General features: G+C 48.6%; 1 protein-coding gene across 1 annotated transcript; it reads right to left on the reverse strand.

Annotated features, from left to right (window-relative positions):
• Positions 1-18,320: 18,320 nt before the first annotated feature.
• Positions 18,321-21,765, reverse strand: LOC119971402 (nuclear pore complex protein Nup93-like). The gene is made up of 4 exons (XM_038806878.1): positions 21,622-21,765; positions 20,972-21,055; positions 19,488-19,616; positions 18,321-18,550 (listed from the first exon to the last, which is right to left on the reverse strand). Exons 2-4 carry the CDS (start codon positions 21,050-21,052, stop codon positions 18,440-18,442), a joined length of 321 nt encoding a protein of 106 aa, XP_038662806.1. The 5' UTR covers positions 21,053-21,055; positions 21,622-21,765; the 3' UTR covers positions 18,321-18,439.
• Positions 21,766-22,018: the final 253 nt, after the last annotated feature.

Here is a 22,018-nt window from a genome sequence, read left to right on the forward strand (position 1 = left end):
TTGTATCGCCCTTTCTTCTTTGCCAAGTTCATCATCAGGTCTATTCTCATACAGTGGGGGTGGGTGTTGTCCCATATCCTGAAAAGTTGTACAGTAACTTTAATAATATGGTAACATGGATTAGCCAGGTTTCATCAGTGTACGTCCAGTAGAGAAATAAGTGAGGTGCAAGCACAGAATTCTGCGCCCACTCTATATATAAAAAGAAACAAAAACATAGCTGCAAAGGCTGAAAACCAGTAACGTGACCAGAAAATGCTGTTCTGAGACAGTTCCAACCCAAAATATTAATTTGATGATTCCTTTCAAATGGTTTCTGAACAATGCATTTCTGGCATTGCGTTTTTATTTCCGTCATTTGTACAACTACTTTCCATTCACATGATGGCAAATTATTTGGAAATATACACTGTCTATTTTTTTTTAAAGATATAAGGCGGCCGGCCACATGTCAAGGTCATGTTCACAGCTCCCCTCATGGCTCATTCTCTGCCTAGCTGAAAGAAATAAAGGTTCGACCAAAGGTCTTCCAGGCTCGAAAGGTTGGCTCAGTTCTCTTTCCACAGATGCGGTCAGACCAGCTGAGATTTTCCAGCAATTTCTGTTTTTGTTTCTGATTCCAGCATCTGCACTAATGTGCTTTCATCTTTGAATTTATATAGAGCCTTTCACATCCCCAGATGTCCCCAAAGTGTCTCACAACCAAGGGGCTGGTTTGGGCTAAACCGCTGGCCTTTAAAGCAGACCAAGCAGGCCAGCAGCACGGTTCGATTCCCGTATCAGCCTCCCCGGACAGGTGCCGGAATGTGGTGACTAGGGGCTTTTCACAGTAACTTCATTGAAGCCTACTCGTGACAATAAGCGATTTTCATTTCATTTCATAAATTACTTTTGAAAACGGCCCGAGAATGGCCGGGTCCCCGACCGCGCACGCGCACGGCTGATGACCTGCAGTGGTCACTCCGTGCAACATGGCGTCGGCCGTGCGCTGACCCGACCTGCAAACTGCGACCCCACAGCCCACCCCCACCAGTCCCCCCAGCCCATGCTGAAGCCCCCCCCCCCCGGCCAGCAGCATGGATCCCAGCCGAGTGTGGCGGCGCTGGATACAGTCTGCAGCCGCTACGCCGTGTTCACGATTTCTGTGAGGACATATGTTCCGCTGATGATGAGGCGCCAACGGCATTGCGCCTGCACATGGCGTGCGTCACAAACCGGCTGCACCGTACTGCTAACTTCTAGGATTTGCAAGGAGACTATTATGGTGTCTACAGTTGAAAAAATCTTCGATCGTTTCCAGGCAGACAGAACTATGTTCACATTATTACCATCCCAGGAACCAGAGTCCCCTTCCCATAGTCAGGAATTTAAACATTAACCTTTCTTCTTTTTCGAACACAAGTTCTGTTCTGTTGTTTCTGTCCCGGTTCTCCCAAGAGTTCTGCTTTCGTTAGAACTGGGAATCTTGCCCTTAAATCAGGACAGCACGGTGGCACAGTGGTTAGCACTGCTGCCTCCCAGTACCAGGGACCTGCGTTCAATTCCTAGGTAGGGTGCCCTTTCAGAGGGTTGGTGCAGACTCAATGGGCCAAATTGTCTCCTTCTGCACTGTCGAGGTTCTATCTATTCCAAATTAATTTAAATTAACGGGAAGTTAGGAGTTAAGGAAAGAATCTGTGTAAATCTGAGAAGTTGATAACAGAGTTGCAGTGAAAGATCAGAATGGGATTAAAATTAGGATTATAGATTTTAAAATTCTTTCCATATCAAAGAAAACCATTCTAAACCATACTTACAGCTGCCACTGGGTAACAGTCTCATACCAGTGACCATGCACGTCAGCATGGTTAGAAAAGAGTGGACAACCTGACCAGTGAAACTCAGGGGTCTGTACTGAAGTAGAAATAAAACATTTCAATGGGCTATAAGGGAAATCTGAATGACTGGCGCTTCAAAGACTAGCTATTAATTAAAATAGTCACAATTTACACAACAATTATATATTTAAAAGGGGGTGGGAGAGTGTAAAAGGATCCCAAAACCAGGGGAAGGGGGAGATAAGTTTGAAATGAAACCGAATTTAAAGGTGCATTTTAAAAAAGTTAACAAGAAAAGTTTGAAGCTCGTGAATTAAAGATGACCTCCTGAAAAAAAGGAACTATACTGAAGGGTGCATTTTAAAATCTTAAAGGGGGAAAGTTTGAAATGTTGACCTGTCTTGTAAATGGTTTGAGTAATCGGCTGTGATTGGAAGGGAGACAGGACCCAACTCTGGAGATGAAGAAATTATGGGCTGCAGAAAGTTGCTCACCATGATGTAGCAGCGGAGATCTGCCAGGGTGGGTCTGCTTCTCTCCTCCTCCCCAGGAACCCTGGTGTTGGCATAGTGCTCATAACTGGGCACTGCATCGATGGTGTTGTAGCCGAAGGTTCTCAGGTGGAAGGTGCTATTTTGGGTCAGGCTGCCGTAGGTGGGCTCTGTCTGGCAGGAGCTGGGCTCTGTCTGGCAGGAGCTGGGCTCTGTCTGGCAGGAGCTGGGCTCTGTCTGGCAGTAGGTGTTGTGTGTGTCCTCTTCATTAGCCAGGACGGTGCTGATGGTGAAGCGGCCCTGGCTATTGCCTGTGCCACCCGAGCTCCCGGAGATTGTGGGAAGTGCCATGGGGTGGGCTCACAGCTCTGGAGGAGTCCCCACCTGGAGGTGAACCACGAGGTTATATACATATGAGAGAGGAACCAATGGACGGAAATCAAAGCGGCCCCGCAGGCCAGTGCTGGCTGGAGGGAGCCAGAAGGAAGAAAGTTTATAGCAAAAGTCAACTGCAATCTTCCATCATTCATCAAGATAAACAACTTTTACATCCATTTAACGGGTGATTAGTGATCAAACTCGCTTTGCTCAAACTACTTCTGGGAAGAAGGGGAGTAATTGCATTTATTGCCGAAGGACATTGAAGCAATTCTGGCAGAAACCCAGAAGACGCTGTCCCCTACCCCCTCATGAAAACACTGCTGAGAAAACTGGTTTGGAAAGGCAGGGGCAGGACCTTTGGGGATGGGGGTGTGGGGAACAGGGACATTGACAACTTCCTCATAGTGGCGAGGACGCGTTTTAAATAAGCTCCCCCAAAGAGATAACTGCATTTCTGTAGCGCCTTTCAGGACTCCAGGTATGTTTGCAGCCAATGAAGTGCTGGGCGCTGTTGGTAAACACACCATCCAGTTTTCCAGTTCTTTCTGCTCAGAAGGGTAGGACATGTACCACAACCTGAAGAGTCTGCAATCGAAACCTCCAAGCAAATCCACACATGCAGACTCCGGTTTCCCTAACATTGGGGGAGGGGGTGGGTAACAGCTTTCCCTTTAAGAACAAATGTATCCATATACAGAGAGCTCAGATGCAGGATGATAAGAGCTAACTCAAGAGTCTCCCAAATGTATGCAAATGTTTATTTCATGTGCCTGTTTGGCTGGAACCACACCACCCAAGAAGAATGCATCACAGTTCAGTGTAACGGACACCATGGGCGGAATTTTCCGACCCCCCGCTGGGTTGGAGAATCGCCCGGGGCCGGCGTCAATCCTGCCCCCGCCACCAGAGATTCGGTGGGGGCGGGAAGCACGCTACGCCAGTCGGCGGGCCCCCCACGACGATTCTCCGGCCCGCGATGGGCCGAAGTCCCGCCGCTGTCAACCTTCTCCCGCCGGCGTGGATCAAACCATCCACCTTACCGGCAGGAGCAGGCGGTGCGCGCGGGCACCGGGGCCCTGGGGGGGGGTGCGGGGCAATCTGACCCCGGGGGATGCCCCCACGGTAGCCTGGCGCGCGATTGGGGCCTACCGATCGGCCGGCGGGCCTGTGCCATGGGGGCACTCTTTTTCTTCCGCCTTCGCCATGGTCTTCACCATGGCGGAGGCGGAAGAGACCCCCTCCCCTGCGCATGCGCCGGGATGACGTCAGCAGCCGCTGACGCTCCGGTGCATGCGCGGACATACGCCGGCCGGCGAAGTCCTTTCGGCCCTGGCTGGCATGGCGCCAAAGGCCGTTCACGCCAGCCGGCAGAGCGCCAACCACTCCGGCGCAGGCCTAGCCCCTCAATGTGAGGGCTTGGCCCCTAAAGGTGCGGCCCGACGCTGGAGTGGTTCACGCCACTCCAACACGCCAGGACCCCCCGCCCCACCGGGTAGGGGGGAATCCCTGCCCATATTGGCAGCACGGTAGCATTGTGGATAGCACAATCGCTTCACAGCTCCAGGGTCCCAGGTTCGATTCCGGCTTGGGTCACTGTCTGTGCGGTGTCTGCACATCCTCCCCGTGTCTGCATGGTCACTCGATTCTTCCATTTTATCAAGACCCACAACCTGCCCTACTCCATCGAGGAAGTCAGGACCGCCGCCAGGAACTGCCAAATCTGCGCGGAGTGCAAGCTGCACTTCTACAGGCCAGAGAAAGCGTACCTGATAAAGGCTTCCCGTCCATTGAACCCCTCAGTGTGGACTTCAAAGGGCCCCTCCCCTCCACCAACCACAACACGTACTTCCTGAACGTGATTGACGAGTACTCCTGGTTCCCATTCGCCATCCCCTGCCCCGACATGACTGCAGCCACCGTCATAAAAGCCCTCCACAGTATCGTTACCCTGTTCAGTTTCCCCGCCTGCATACAAGGTGATAGGGAGTCCTCCTTAATGAGCAACGAACTGCATCAATTCCAGCTCAACAAGGGCATTGCCTTGAGCAGGACGACCAGTTATAACCCCCGGGAAATGGACAGGTAGAGAGAGAGAACAGAACGGTCTGGAAGACCGTCCTACGGTCCAGGAATCTCCCAGTCTCCCGCTGGCAGGAGGTCCTTCCCGATGGACTCCACTCCATCCGATCACTGCTGTGTACCACGACCAACGAAACACCTCATGAATGTCTGCTTGTCTTCACAGGAAATCCTCCTCTGGGACCTCGCTCCCACCCTGGCTGGCAACTCCTGGACTCACCTGCTCCACAAACAGGTCGGACCCATTGGTCGAGAGGATCCACCTCCTTCACGCTAACCCTCAGTACGCTGTGGCGTACCCCGATTGCCAGCAGGATACGGTCTCCCTACGGGATCTGGCGCGCGCTGGATCCCCACCCGCACCCCTCCCCCCCCCATCAAACCCACCCTCCCTCCCACCGGCGCACCCCACGGCTGCCCCCTTCCCAGGTGGATCGGTTCTTCCACTGGTCCCACCCAGGGGTGATAAAGCTGCCGAAGAAGCCAAAGTCACGCTTCCGGAGTCATGGACGCCTGAGCCGACGCCTGCATCACTGCCGACAATCACAGAGGACGTCCAGGGGCCCCGATCGACTAATTGCTTCATTTTGATATGTGCATGTAAATGAATACTGTAAATAGTTCTGACATGTAATAAGGCAAAACCTACCACCAACGGGTACTACCATAACCTCTACCACTGTATAACACAAGACCACCACCCCCACTAGACTTTTTTTAACAGGGGGTGAATGTGGTAGTCGGTATTAGAGGTATTACGGTACCTAGGTTGATGCTGTAAGATCATTGGTGTGGGAGGTACCCGAGACAGTAAGATCATTGGTGAAGCCTGCCTGCTGGTTCCGCCCAGTAAGGCGGTGTATAAGAGTCTGTGTCTCCCTAGCTGCTGCATTCTGTACCTGCGCTGCTGGGGGAAACAATAAAGCCTTCAATTCTACTCCAAACTCGCTTTGAGAGTTATTGATCGTGCATTGGGGGTGGGGGGGGGGGGGTGAGTAGGCAGTTGCCTCAAGTGGGGTCCACCATGCTAGTAGGTAGGCATGTTACTGGGAGTGAAGGGGGTGTTGATCTGTGGAGGGAGTTGGGGTGGGGTGGGTTGGTTTTTTTCCTGTTTATGGGGGGTTTATGGCACATTTAAGGAGCTTGAAGGTGGACGTAGCGTTTCTTTTTTTTAAAAATATTTTATTAGGGTGTTTGTAGTTTTATAATAATAACAGCAAGATAAACCTGGTACATAAAACATTCCGATCCCTATTCTGTGCTTCGCACCCCCAATAATGAAACAATAGCCTAACCCCCCACCCCCTTCTAGATTTCAGCCTCTGCTGACATTTTAATTTTCTCCGAGGAAGTCGACGAACGGCTGCCATCTCCAGACGAACCCCAACATTGACCCTCTTCGGGCGAACTTTATTTTCTCAAGACTGAGAAACCCAGGCATGTCACTAACCCAGGTCTCTAATTTCGGGAGCTTCAAGTCCCTCCACATCAACAGTATCCGTCTCCGGGCTACCAGGGAGGCAAAGGCCAAAACGTCAGCCTCTCTCGCCCCCTGGTTCTTCCGACATTCCAAAGATGGCTACCTTTGGACTCACCACCCGTGTTTTAAGTACCATGGATATAGCCTTAACAAAACCCTGCCAAAACCCTCAAAGCTTCGGGCATGCACAAAACATGTGGACATGTACCTCACACACCTGTCCCCTACCCCAAACAACTTGCTCATCCGGGCCACCATCATGTGTGTCCGGTGAACTACCTTAAATTGTATCAGGCTAAGCCTGGCACATGATGAGGATGTGTCAACCCTGCTTAGGGCATCCGCCCACAGACTTGCCTCTATCTCTCCCCCTAGCTCATTTTCCCACTTACCCTTTAAAAGAATGAAATGAAAAGAAAAGCGCTTATTGTCACAAGTAGGCTTCAAATGAAGTTACTGTGAAAAGCCCAGAGTCTTGTGGAGTATCGGGCCGGCGAGAATGGAAGAGGTGCCGTTATCAGTGCCCTCAAACTTGTGTTCTTACACGATGCCGCCTTTACTCGGTCCCACGCCAACCCCCGCCCCCCCCCCCCCCGCCCCACTTCCTAATCATGACTATATTAGCCGTGCAGTAGTAGTTACAGAAGTTTGGCTGCGCCAACCCCCCCCCCCCCCCCCCCCCCCCCCAACTACGCTCCAACAACACTGTTCACTCGCAGGGTTTTACCCACCCACACTCGTTCTAAAAAGGCCCTTGGAATGAAGATGGGGAGGCACTGAAAAACAAACAGGAATCTGGGGAGGACCGTGATGTTGTGTTTCTTCAGGAGACGCATTTGAAGGTGGGGACCAGACCAGGTGGAGGAAGGGTTGGGTGAGGCAGGTATTTCATTTGGGGTTGGATATGAAGACGAGAGGGGTATCTGTGTTGATCAATAATAGGGTGGATTTTGAGTTGAGGAGTACACTGACAGACCCTGAGGGTAGATTTGTGATGGTGAGTGGGAGGTTGGAGGAGGCACCTGTGGTGCTCTGAATGTATATGCCCCAAATTGGGACGAGGCAGTTTTTTTTGAGGTGGGTTTTGGCAAAAATTCAGGACCTAGACATGAACTGGCTGATCGTGGGAGGGGAGGGGGTGGATTTTAATACAGTGCTGGCCCCTAGGTTGGACAGGTCCCTGACGGTGTCGGCCATGACAAATGAGCTGCTGGAGTTTATGGAACGCCCGAGGGGAGGGGGGGGCAGACACATGGCAGTTTGAAAGGATGTGGACGAAGGAAGTTTCATACTGGGTGTACTCCCAGATTGATTTCTTTGTCCTGGACACGGTGCTGTTTGTGGGGGTGGTTGGATCGGAGTATTTGCCGATTGGGGTGTCTGACCACATGCCGCATTGGATGGAATTGAGAATACAACGGCTGTAGTGGATGTGGGATTATTGACGGATAAGTAGGTTTGCGGAAAGATAGGGATGGCTATCCGGAACTATGTGGAGCAGAATAAGACAGGTAGGTCTCCATACCGCCCCATCCCCCGCCCCATGGGGCCCAGAGGATCTCTGGATCGGTGCCGTGCCCGATTACAGCGTGAAAGTGGATCCTCCACCACCGCGCCTGTGATTTTGGCGCAGGGCTGTGGAAAGTCCAGATACCCTCCTCCCTCCCCCCCCCCCCCCCCCACTGCTTTTTTGTTCAGCAAAATGGCAACCTCCCTCTACTTCGAGTCAAACCAAGTAGGTTCATCAACTTCTTTAAGGAATATTGTTTCATCACGGGGGGGGGGGGGGGGGTATCCGTTTGGGCTGGGGGGGGGGTTAAGTTAAAAAGGGGGAGCAGGCACCGGGGTGGCAGCAGGTACAATGCAGGGGGTGGGGTGTAAGGATGTTGTTTGTGGCTGTTTGCTGTTGCTACGGTTGGTTTTTGTTTTTTGTTATGTCTATATTTGAAAATACCTTCACTAAAATATTTTTTTATTAAAAGTGTTAGAGGGGATACGAGGAAAAACATTTTTATGCAGAGGTTGGTGTGTTTCTGGAATTCACTGTCCGAGATGGTGGTGAAAGCATAGGCCATAAACTCTTTTAGAAAGTACCAGGATCTGTAACCCAAATGTGTAAAGCTGGGCCATGGGCTATGTTCAGGAAGATGACAGTAAGAAAGGCACTTGGGTGCCTTTGGGTCGGCTGAATTCCATATTCTCAGCAGGGGATTTGGAGGAAATGCATGGTCATGAAGCAGTTCCTCCCAGATTTGATCCCGGTTCTCCGCAGGGTTAGCTGATCTCAGCCCGAGCAGTGATAGAGTTTGCACAATTGTCCATGACTGGGGAGGACATTGAACAATTTCTACCAGAGGGAAGAATCAAATTCACCTGTATTCACATCCATCTCCACTGTCATCAGCAGACACTTCAGGCAGTTTATCAGTCCAACGTTTTACCCAGGTGCCCTTATTTGCGATGAACAAAGGACAAACATGGGTTCACAATTCATCCCAAGTTTATTTTCAGTGAAAATTATCCTCCCCCCCAAAAAAAAAATTATCCGTACAATATGCCCAAAATTCTAATACTACCCATGCCGATGAACTGGATCAAGCTGTGGGTCGAATCCACTTGAGTCTCGGGGCCTTCATCTGCAAAGGTGGGCTTCGCACGCTGCTTCCGTCTATCCTCAGGTCAACCGTTGAGTCTTCTCCGCTGCCTTTACTCAGTCTTTGCTGGGGAGGGTCTCTGGGTGTCCTGTTTTATCCCCCTCCTTGCCCCCTTTCAGATGTTTCTCCAGCCCTCAGCCAATGAGGTAACTGGGCGGGGGATGCAACACCCAATGGAGTTGCCGATTGCAACTCTGCAGGACACCAGGAAGTTGATATTTGAGCTTGGCTGTTTGACTTCCCATCAGGCCTGTTTGTGGTTCTGACTGTGGCTTTAAGAAACAAAGTGTCCAATTCTGTATCGGGCCTAACATTCAGGCCATTGGCCATTTTACCACAACACCATACCCCAAGGAATAACTCAACACTCACAGACCAATTGAGCAATTATCAGGAGATCGACTATGCCTGTGGAACAGTATCCAAACATATATTTTTAAATAATTAAAACTATTCTCACTCTTAACTGATCTAATCATTTAAAAGTTAAGCTTCCAGATAACATTAAATGTATTTCACTCGTGTTTTTTCACATCAAACTGGATAGGCATTGACGCAGCTTGTAAGAAATCCAAAATGTATGAGGAGGGAATAAAATCTAAAAGTTTGGTGACTGGGGTTCACATTTCCTATTTTTGTGAACATGTATTTGATCTTGGAGGGATTGTTTTATTGAAATGAGTCCTGGGTATGGCTTTTCTAAAGACTGACTTTTATTTCTTTATGGCTTGTTTGAGTACTTTTCCTTACTCTGTAAGGCCAGTTAGAAGAGATAAGCACAATAATCTATTATGTATCATTAGTTCTGAACCAGAGCTGATTTACATGAAACAATGTGAAAACAAACCCTGTAACCTGTGCAGTTTGCCTTTGGGAAGTCGGGGTTAACTGATTTTGTGAATTCAATGCTGCAGGGCTATTGAACTACATATTCAAGAGTTGTAGCAATTAAGAAATGGAGCAGTGGTAATATTTCCTGTGCGCTGATTATATAGGCAACTATTTCCTTCTAGATCTGCGTCAGTATGTTAAGCATAATGGCATTTAATAAAAATAGTTTTTGTTTTCTTCACCTGTACTAATAAAATGAAAAGATTTTTAAAATACTTATGAAACACTGAAATTTAATTCATGCAAACCTCTATTCCAACCCCAAAGCACTTTAGCTATCAAATAAAACTGAAAAATTGTGTTAAATGTTTCATCAAAAATCTACAATTTACACAGAAGAATAGTTCAAATTCGTTCTTTGAATGTGAGCATTCCTACTCCTTTAAGGTGGCTTGTGGAACCACTGCAGCTGTTTGTGACGGAGCTAAACCCACAGCACGACTGACAAGAGCTAAACCCACTGATGGGAGGTTTGCGAGCCTGGGGGAGTGGAGGAGAAATTTGGGCTCCCCCCGGGGAACATGTTCAGGTATCTGCAGGTAAAGGCATTTGCTAGGCGGCAGGTGGAGGGATTCCCTTCGCTTCCCGCGAGGGGAGTGAGCGACAGGGTGCTTTCGGGGGTCTGGGTCGGAGAGGGGAAGATATCTGATATCTACAAGGTTATGCAGGAGGCGGAGGAGGCGTCAGTAGAGGAGCTGAAAGCTAAGTGGGAGGGGGAACTGGGGGAACAGATCGAAGACGGGACATGGGCTGATGCCCTGGAGAGGGTTAATTCTTCCTCCTCGTGTGCGCGGCTTAGCCTCATCCAATTCAAGGTGCTGCACCGGGCCCACATGACTGGGACGAGGATGAGTAGGTTCTTTGGGGGTGAAGACAGGTGTGTCAGGTGCTCGGGGAGTCCAGCGAACCATGCCCATATGTTCTTGGCATGCCCGGCGCTGGAGGAGTTCTGGAAGGGGGTGGCGAGGACAGTGTCGAGGGTGGTAGGATCCAGGGTCAAGCCAGGCTGGGGACTTGCGATTTTTGGGGTTGGGGTGGAGCCGGGAGTGCAGGAGGCGAAAGATGCTGGTGTGCTGGCCTTTGCGTCCCTAGTAGCCCGGCGAAGGATCTTGCTACAATGGAAGGATGCGAGGCCCCCAAGCGTGGAGACTTGGATCAATGACATGGCGGGTTTCATTAAGCTAGAGAAGGTCAAATTCGCCCCGAGAGGGTCGGTACAAGGGTTCTTTAGGCGGTGGCAACCTTTTCTCGACTTTCTGGCTCAACGATAGGGTACGGGGACAGTAGCAGCAGCAACCCGGGGGAGGGGGGGGGGGGGGGGGGGCGGACGATGACTATGTTTGTTTATTTAATTTAAATTTATTTTGAAGTTCTTTTGTTGTTCATTGGGGTTGGGGGGGTGGGGGGATGTGATACATGCGTCGATACGGTCTGGGGGTGGTACGGTTATTATGGGTTATTTTGTTGCATTTCATTGTTTGTCGTTATGTTTTATATTTTCTGTAAAAAATTCCAATGAAAATTATATTTTAAAAAAAAGAGCTAAACCCACTGCGTGACTGATGGATCTAAACTCACTGCGTGACGGAGCTGAACCCACTGCGAGACTGACGGAGCTAAACCCACTGGGTGACGGAGCTGAACCCACTGCGTGACGGAGCTGAACCCACTGCGTGACGGAGCTAAACCCACTGCGTGACGGAGCTAAACCCACTGCGTGACGGAGCTGAACCCACTGTGTGACGGAGCTAAACCCACTGCGTGACGGAGCTGAACCCACTGTGTGACTGACGGAGCTAAACCCACTGCGTGACTGACGGAGCTAAACCCACTGTGTGACGGAGCTGAACCCACTGCGTGACTGACGGAGCTAAACCCACTGCGTGACGGAGCTGAACCCACTGCGTGACGGAGCTGAACCCACTGTGTGACGGAGCTGAACCCACTGTGTGACGGAGCTAAACCCACTGCGTGACTGACGGAGCTAAACCCACTGCGTGACGGAGCTGAACCCACTGCGTGACGGAGCTGAACCCACTGTGTGACGGAGCTGAACCCACTGTGTGACGGAGCTGAACCCACTGTGTGACGGAGCTAAACCCACTGCGTGACTGACGGAGCTAAACCCACTGCGTGACTGACGGAGCTGAACCCACTGTGTGACGGAGCTAAACCCACTGGGTGACTGACGGAGCTAAACCCACTGCGTGACTGAGCTAAACCCACTGTGTGACGGAGCTAAACCCACTGCGTGACGGAGCTGAACCCACTGTGTGACTGATGGATCTAAACTCACTGCGTGACGGAGCTGAACCCACTGCGAGACTGACGGAGCTAAACCCACTGGGTGACGGAGCTGAACCCACTGTGTGACGGAGCTGAACCCACTGTGTGACTGACGGAGCTAAACCCACTGTGTGACGGAGCTAAACCCACTGCGTGACGGAGCTAAACCCACTGTGTGACGGAGCTAAACCCACTGCGTGACGGAGCTAAACCCACTGCGTGACGGAGCTGAACCCACTGTGTGACGGAGCTAAACCCACTGCGAGACTGACGGAGCTAAACCCACTGCGTGACGGAGCTAAACCCACTGTGTGATGGAGCTAAACCCACTGCGTGACGGAGCTAAACCCACTGCGTGACTGACGGAGCTGAACCCACTGCGTGACGGAGCTGAACCCACTGTGTGACGGAGCTAAACCCACTGCGTGACGGAGCTAAACCCACTGCGTGACTGATGGAACTAAAGCCATTGTGTGACGGAGCTAAACCCACTGTGTGACTGACGGAGCTAAACCCACTGTGTGACGGAGCTGAACCCACTGCGTGACGGAGCTGAACCCACTGCGTGACTGACGGAGCTAAACCCACTGCGTGACTGAGCTAAACCCACTGTGTGACGGAGCTAAACCCACTGCGTGACTGACGGAGCTAAACCCACTGCGTGACTGACGGAGCTAAACCCACTGCGTGACTGACGGAGCTAAACCCACTGCGTGACGGAGCTAAACCCACTGTGTGACGGAGCTGAACCCACTGTGTGACGGAGCTAAACCCACTGCGAGACTGACGGAGCTAAACCCACTGCGTGACGGAGCTAAACCCACTGTGTGACTGACGGAGCTAAACCCACTGTGTGACTGACGGAGCTAAACCCACTGCGTGACGGAGCTAAACCCACTGCGTGACGGAGCTAAACCCACTGCGTGACGGAGCTAAACCCACTGCGTGACGGAGCTAAACCCACTGCGTGACTGACGGAGCTAAACCCACTGCGTGACGGAGCTAAACCCACTGCGTGACGGAGCTAAACCCACTGCGTGACTGATGGATCTAAACTCACTGCGTGACGGAGCTGAACCCACTGTGTGACGGAGCTAAACCCACTGTGTGACGGAGCTAAACCCACTGCGAGACTGATGGATCTAAACTCACTGCGTGACGGAGCTGAACCCACTGCGTGACGGAGCTGAACCCACTGTGTGACGGAGCTAAACCCACTGCGTGACTGATGGATCTAAACTCACTGCGTGACGGAGCTGAACCCACTGCGTGACGGAGCTGAACCCACTGCGTGACGGAGCTAAACCCACTGCGTGACTGACGGAGCTAAACCCACTGCGTGACTGACGGAGCTGAACCCACTGTGTGACGGAGCTAAACCCACTGGGTGACTGACGGAGCTAAACCCACTGCGTGACTGACGGAGCTAAACCCACTGCGTGACTGACGGAGCTGAACCCACTGTGTGACGGAGCTAAACCCACTGGGTGACTGACGGAGCTAAACCCACTGGGTGACTGACGGAGCTAAACCCACTGCGTGACGGAGCTGAACCCACTGTGTGACGGAGCTAAACCCACTGGGTGACTGACGGAGCTGAACCCACTGCGTGACTGACGGAGCTAAACCCACTGCGTGACTGACGGAGCTAAACCCACTGCGTGACGGAGCTAAACCCACTGGGTGACTGACGGAGCTAAACCCACTGCGTGACGGAGCTGAACCCACTGGGTGACTGACGGAGCTAAACCCACTGCGTGACTGACGGAGCTAAACCCACTGCGTGACTGACGGAGCTAAACCCACTGCGTGACGGAGCTGAACCCACTGCGTGACTGACGGAGCTGAACCCACTGTGTGACGGAGCTAAACCCACTGCGTGACGGAGCTGAACCCACTGTGTGACGGAGCTAAACCCACTGCGTGACGGAGCTGAACCCACTGCGTGACGGAGCTGAACCCACTGTGTGACGGAGCTGAACCCACTGCGTGACAGAGCTAAACCCACTGCGTGACAGAGCTAAACCCACTGCGTGACGGAGCTGAACCCACTGCGTGACTGACGGAGCTAAACCCACTGCGTGACTGACGGAGCTGAACCCACTGCGTGACTGACGGAGCTAAACCCACTGCGTGACGGAGCTAAACCCACTGCGTGACGGAGCTGAACCCACTGCGTGACGGAGCTGAACCCACTGCGTGACTGACGGAGCTAAACCCACTGCGTGACGGAGCTAAACCCACTGCGTGACTGATGGAACTAAAGCCACTGTGTGACGGAGCTGAACCCACTGCGTGACTGACGGAGCTAAACCCACTGCGTGACTGAGCTAAACCCACTGTGTGACGGAGCTAAACCCACTGTGAGACTGACGGAGCTAAACCCACTGGGTGACTGACGGAGCTAAACCCACTGCGTGACGGAGCTAAACCCACTGTGAGACTGATGGAGCTAAACCCACTGTGTGACGGAACCGGACCCACCTCGTGACGAGCCGGACCCATCGCGTGACGTGCGTGACGTAGCTAGACCCACCGAGTGACAGAGCTGGACCCAACACGTGACGGAGCCGGACCCATCGCGTGACGTAGCTAGACCCACCGAGTGACAGAGCTGGACCCGCAGTGTGGCGGAACTGGACCCACTGCGCGACGGAGCTAGACCCACCGCGCGACAGAACCAGACCCACTGTGTGACTTAGCTGGACCTATTGTGCTATTAGGGGGAGAGTTCCAGAATTTTCATCTAGTGACAATGAAGGGTCAAACGGTTTTATACTTTAAGTCAAGGTGGTGCATGGCTTGGGGGGCGAACTTGACATTTGTGGCTTAATAATAATAATGATAATAATCTTTATTAGTGTCACAAGTAGGCTTACATTAACACTGCAATGAAGTTGCTGTGAAAAACCTCCACACTCCGGTGCCTGTTCGGGTACACGGAGGGAGAATTCAGAATGTCCAATTCTCCTAACAGCAATCTTTCGGGACTTGTGGGAGGAAACCGGAGCACCCGGGGGAAACCCACTCAGTCGTGGGGAGAATGTGCAGACTCCGCACAGGCAGTGACCCGAGCCGGGAATCGAACCAGTGTCCGTAACGCCATGAAGCAACAGTGCAAACCACTGTGCTACCATGCTGCCCATGCACCTGCTGCCCTGTTCTTCTAGGCGGCAGAGGTCACGGGTTTGTAAGGCGCTGTCAAAGAATAGCTGTTTCAGGCTACTGTGAAATCAAGAAAAAACAAATCAGGTTCTTATGTTACAGTGTAGTGCCGATAGCATCAATAGCCAGAGATACTTTATCAAATACATTTTTAAGTCGCTTATGATCCATATAACAAAACTTTTTTTCACAATTTGATTAAGAATTCTAAATATCTGGTCATTTTGATTTATAATAAAGTCCAAAATCATATTTTTGGTGCAGTTCTTTTCTATCTGATAACATTTGGTATGGCGTGACTATCTGTTACTTTCTACTATATATAAATACATTTAAACAAAAAAGGAACAGTGATTTTCAAAGGCAGGCCAGCACAGCTAACTTTAAACAGATTGGAACAGACTACCAGATCTCTTCAAGCTTATACCTCGAAAATTTAAATGCAAATAAATCCAGAGATGAAGTTAGATTCTTGCTACATTGCGTGTGAAATAAGGTATGTGAATGCAGATGTTTAATCAATAAGGGGACCAAGGGTTATGGGGATATGGCGGGAAAGCAGAGTTGAAGATCATATCAGTCACGGTCTCATTTAATGGACCGAATGGCCTACTTCTGCTCCTACTTGTGGTCAGAAGGACTACAGTGTATTGGAAACATTCTTACCACAAGGGTATATTGCGGGGAGAGGGGTGGGGTGCTGTGGAGTGGCAGGAGTAGTGCAGGAAGAGACCAGAATATATGGGAATAGGTTGGAAATTTTATAATGTAAATACTACTGAAGGAGGGGACAATCTATTTATTATTTCCAAATAGCTCATTAAAGGTAAAAAAAAAATCAGCACATTATTTTACATGAGATTGAATGTAACGGATTTTCATCTTTACAGGGGGGCATTGGAAGTGAAGTGCCGAAAGAGATAAGCAACTAAAATATTTGCAAATAAATGGTACTGGACGGCACGGTAGCACAGTGGTTTCACAGCACCAGGGTCCCAGGTTCGATTCCTGGCTTGGGTCACTGCCTGTGTGGAGTCTGCACGTTCTCCGCGTGTCAGCATGGGTTTCCTCTGGGTGCTCCGGTTTCCTCCCACAAGTCCTGAAAGACGCGCTGTTAGGTAAATTGGACATTCGGAATTCTCCCTCAGTGTACCCGAACAGGCGCCGGAATGTGGCGACTAAGGGATTTTCACAGTAACTTCATTGCAGTGTTAATGTAAGCCTACTTATGGCAATAATAAAGATTATTATTAATTATTTGCAGGCACGCAAATTTTTTGATGCAATGAAGATCTTGCATTACTGAATATGTTTGTGGGCCAAAGTCCCTTACACATTTCCAAATTGGCTGCAATTATTCTGTGGTTTCCATCTACGTTATATTGTACTTCAGTTGATCAGCACTGCTGGCCTGTCCCCATCATGTCCATTTGAGCTCAATGGCTTTCCACCAGGCTGAAGAGAGAATAATAAGTAAGTCACTGCAACAATCTCCAATTTGTGTAAGAAACCTGGCTTCTGCTTTCCCGTTATAAAATTGAGATCGGTAATAACAGCCTGGAAATTGTGACCCACTGCCCTGTAAAGAAGGAATTTGTTGCAACACTTTATAATCTGTAAACATGCTGCCAATTTTTCTTTCAAAAAAGTATAAAATTGTCCAATTGCCTAAACAGAGTGAGTTCCACTTACCCATCTGTCATGGTGCATGGATATTTTGAGAGCGATAGATCTTGCATTGAAGATAGTGGTATGATGCAACCCTGGTGTTGTGAAATAGCCGGATCGTAGCAGTTGCTTTTTACCGGCCTGATTCACAACACCAGCTGCTGCACCAATACCGAGTTCTGAATGGTAATGGCACGTCAACCAGTCAGTTTGGCATTCCTGTGAATCTCCTCGATGGTGGCTATGAAACGGAATTATCTAATGTACAATTTACACAATCAAAATTCATCTGCTCATTTAAAAACAGCAAAGAACATTCTTTAAAAATCCAACATTACAATCAAACACATTTCTGTAAAATTACTAAAAGATAAAAGATAACTAAAGATAAAAGCAATGTCCATTTGAAAGTCTTTAGCTTACAGAGATCCAGCTCACAGCTTGACTTAATGGTCTCTGATACTGGGCCTGTTTTATGTAGACTTTTGACTAACCTTGAAAGGTTCAAAGCAAGTCATTTATAATGATACTAAATAGAAAGATCTCCTTCCCAGATAACTTAATACTTTAATAAACCTATACAAGTTTATAAGGTGAGCTGCTGCACTATTCAAAGCAGGAAAATTCTGGGTTTAATTTCCAGTTTGAGTTAGTGGAATTTGGATGATGCCCTGGTAGGTGCAAAATTGTTCTTGACACTCCAGTGTGGAGGGTAGGGGTGCGGCCGGGGGGGGGGGGGGGGGGGGGGGGGGGGGGGGGGGGGGGGGGTGGGAGAAGAAGCAGCCATGATTTTTGCTCCTATTTTCCATCTAGTGACTCCTGATACAGGGGCGCACAGTGCAGTGTGGGCATCAAATGATGCCCTCCCAAATAACCGGACATTCTCAAAACGTGAATAATGGCCTTTTAAGTGAGGTGCTGGAGGATGGGAGGCAGGGGTTTAAAAGCTCAGCACTACATGGATGTGTGTGTCAGCGAGGAGTGAATGCCTTCAGGAGAGCAGGGGAGGAAAATCTGGTAGTGAAAGCTGACATAGAAACAATCAAAATTCAGCACAGTGGGGTTATTGTTTGACTCCTTGTACCACAACAGAATGAAATTACTTGCTGCTGACCCTCATACAATGAGCTCCCAAAATCCATGATCCCAGCAATAGCTAAGCTAATTGCTAAAGGTGGTAGAAGCGAATGAATGCCATGCTCCTAATGGCCACTGTATATAGTTTGTATCTGAACACAAATTGAATAGTGACATTCAGGCTGCTCCTCCCCAACCAGAGAGGAAATGAGAAATATTACTTGGATTTTGTTTTTGCATTGAATGCTGACCCAGAACGTACTGTGGAATGAGTGGTTGAAGGGAATTGGATATATATTTGAAAATGACAAGATTTTCCAAAAATCAAACGTTATGCAGGAAAGATAATTTTATTTCCAATTTGAAAAATACAAAAAGAATACTGAATATAAAATTCTATTACTACACCACTGAATTTCTACTCCTGTATGAAAACTCCCCACATCTTTGTCAGTTCATGAGGACTTCCATCTGCACCAGGCGTGCATTAGTGTCGCCAGCCATCCTATATGGTATCATCCCCGCAAACGTTATTAGGGCACGTGCCTGACTTCTGAGTTGCTGTAAAGAAATCAAACCAAAAAAACTTGTTAGAGGCACTTCATCAGGTCATCTTTCAAAAGGGTTTCCAAATATACCAAGCAGCAGTTACAGGATGGACTTATGAAGACACAGCTATTGCAAAAACAATTAACATATTCAACTAAAAGAAAGTTTTACAATTCACAAATATTTTATCTGCAGCACCACAGCAAAAGTTATTCAGAAACTGGCATTTCTCATGATCTCTTAAAATGGCATTTCACCTACTCTCGGTTTGCCTGTATTGATATGCAAGTACCGACGGGGTGCTGGGTTTGTGGCAAACGCTTCCACACACATTGCCATCTTTCACCAGCTCAGATTGGCAAACAGTGATACCTACCCACATAATAGGTCAAAATAAACATAGATAACCCTGCACGGTCTCTAAAGAGTGATAAGCTTGGAAAAGGTGATTGCCCCCGCTGCGTACTAAGGGAATGGCGCATGGTTTTGGAGAGGGAGGAAGAAATGAAACATTTAATTACAAAACAGAGCCCAAAGTTTGTTTTTATAGAATTCCTATAGTGCAGGGCCATTTGGCCCATCGAGTGTGCACCAACTCTCTGAAAGAGGACCCTACCTATGCCCACGGCCCCTCCCTATCCCTGTAACCCCACCTAACCTGCGCATCTTTGGATTGTGGGAGGAAACCAGAGCAGACATGGGAAGAACGTGCAGACTTCACAACGACAGTCACCCAAGGCCAGAATCGAACCCAGGTCCCTGGTGCTGTGAGGCAACAGTGCAAAACACACTGTCATCCAATGCTAACAATGACAATGGTGTAACTGTATTACACTGTTTAAGATTTTCCGATTATTAATTGTATCAGTTGACCCAGTTTAGCATGTTTCAACAGTTTGAATAGACAGCAAGGTCTTCTAATGACAACACTTGCTGAATATAATCTTACCGAGTCTCTGTCCTCCATCGCACGTTGAGGTCTAGCTGGGGTGGCTGGGCTTGTACCCTTCAATCTCTTGTACTGGGTAAACAGGATATTCATGGTGGCAAGCAGCACTTCAGACAAGTTGTGTCTAATCTGTATAGAACAAATTTACTCATTAGTATTGCTATTAGTTGCTGCACAATCTCCTCTTATCTCAAGTCTCATGGGCAGGTAGTCGAGACAGATGAAAGTGAGTCATTCCAAATTTTCTGCAAGTAAAAACCTTCTGTTTCCATAATCGAAAAAATATTGTACATTAAAATGTTAAAAAAACAGTATCACCGTCACAGACCACCTCAATGGCCAACCTTGATCGAGAGAGAGCTCATTGTAACATGAGATGTAGTGGATCATAGGAATAGAAGCTTTTTACCATAGACGGCTATAATCCAGAAAGATGTCATTCATCCCATCCTGTCTGTAGAATCATAGAATCTTAGAACCCCTAGTGCAGAAGGAGGCCATTCGGCCCTTCAAGTCTGCACCGTCACTTGGAATGAGCACCTTACTTAAGCCCACGCCTCTACCCTGTCTCCGCAACCCTACCTAACCTTTTGGGCAGTAAGGGGCAATTTAGCATTGCCTATCTACCTAACCTGTACATATTTGGACAATGGAAGGAAACCAATACACCTAGAGGAAACCCACACAGACACGGGGAGAAAGTGCAAACTCCTCACAGTCATGCAAGGCCGGAATTGAACCCGAGTCCCTGGAGCTCTGAGGAGGCAGTGCTGACCACTGCACCACCGTGTTTTTTGAAAGAGCGATCCAATCAGTCCCACTTCCCCTGCCCTGTCCCCTCCATTGCTGTGCAATTTGTTCCCCAAGCGTTTATTTAATTTTCTTTTGAATTTATTGAATTTGCTTCCACCATTCTTTCAGGCATTCCATCAAAAAGGATTGTTTTTTTTTACTGCTCTTTGTACATTTTGATTACATTAAATATCTGCCGCTCGGTTCCAACCTTCGAAGAGAAGCCCCTGCAGTAACAATTAATTTTTTCTCCATTTTCTGTTACATTGTCTGAGCTAGGAAGTCCAAGTGTCAGTAAATGTGTGCTCTAAACCGGTGTCCGAGAAGAAAGCCTAAATTTATTTTGAACAGGGCTCTTACAGCTAGCAAACTGGAGATTTACATCCTGGGTTTAGAGGTGTACCTCAGAACAGAATGGAAATGGTTAACCCGTGCAGTCCAGTCACAATTACTGCAACCTTTTAATACTCTAGATATTAGAAGTAAGGTGGAGTCCCTGAGCCAGAATGGAATACAATTAAATTCTATGTTAAATTTTGCATCTTTTCAAAGCAGCATCAAGAGTACGGCAGAAGTGTGTTTTTATTTTATTTACTAGACCTCTGCAATGAGAGGCCAGAATTTTCACACCTTTTTAAGGATCATACACCAATGTATTAAAGCAAGCTATCCCCAGTTATAAAGCTTCTTACCTCGTCGCTGAAATTTCTGAAAGCTGCCACCCTCTCTTCAACACTCTCCTGACTGAGAGGCACGAGTTTCAGTCTCTCCATGACCTACAAGGGGAAAAGGAGGAAGTACAGTTAGGCAGGCCAAGAACTTTAAAAATCAAACATAATGATGTCTAGCTGAGAAACTTGGGAAGGCCCACAATACAGGACATTTGAGGCTGGAAACAACAGGTGGGAAGATGAGATACGCAAGCAGTGGTTAAGTGCCTGATAATTATAAGAGAAAAGGAAGATCAAGAAAAGGCCTTCCTGTTAGAACTTAAAACAAAACTATGACCATCAAAGTTATCCTAATCAAAATGACAAAAAACGTAACTTGACAGCATGATACTTGGAAAAAAGCAGCATGTTACCACTGCTGGCGTTAGGCTGTTGTTGAGACTACTCCTTAGCCAAGGTTTCCTCCACGGTCTTGGGACAGAAACAGCTTCTCAAGCCAAACCTTTATACAGGGTCGGAACCTCATTAGTTTAGTGAGGGGGAATGGCCTTTTTCACAACCACCAGGCATCTCCGACGTTTTATTGCTAACAAAGTACTTTTTGAAGTATAGTCACTGTTGTAACATAGGAATGTTTATCATTTAATGAAATGAAAGCATAAGCAACTCACATCAATTGCTCTGTCAATATTGCCGGAATGGTACTCATCAAAAAAGGTAATTAGGTCCAGCAGAAGGTAGAAAGTGCAGTCAATTGACTTTTCTGCAGCAACTCCCCGATTCCGATATCTACCAAAAAAGAAAAAGGTTATCCTCGGGAAACCTTATTTGGAAGCTAATTACACTGATTTCTTCATCATGGCAAAGAAACTATAGTAGTGATCCATCTTATCTTGTTTAAATTCTTCAAGGATTCACATTGTTTCTTTACCTCTAACAACAGCATGCATTTGTATAGCACTCTTACTGTCACAGCCCATGGAGCTTCACACGAGAGATCTAAAACATAAACACTGAGTCACAGAAGGCGATATTAGAACTGATGCTTGGTCAAAGATGTAGGTTTAA

This window comes from Scyliorhinus canicula, chromosome 9 (assembly GCF_902713615.1).
Source record: "Scyliorhinus canicula chromosome 9, sScyCan1.1, whole genome shotgun sequence".
Classification (NCBI taxonomy): domain Eukaryota; kingdom Metazoa; phylum Chordata; class Chondrichthyes; order Carcharhiniformes; family Scyliorhinidae; genus Scyliorhinus; species Scyliorhinus canicula.

Coding starts and splice junctions, on each gene's coding strand:
- LOC119971402 (XM_038806878.1), bottom strand. CDS start 21,052: ATGGAGAGACTGAAACTCGTGCCTCTCAGTCAGGAGAGTGTTGAAGAG. Junction 19,617..20,971: donor TCAGAAATTTCAGCGACGAG/GTAAGAAGCTTT, acceptor TGTTCTATACAG/ATTAGACACAACTTGTCTGA. Junction 18,551..19,487: donor CGATGGAGGACAGAGACTCG/GTAAGATTATAT, acceptor ATTTCTTTACAG/CAACTCAGAAGTCAGGCACG.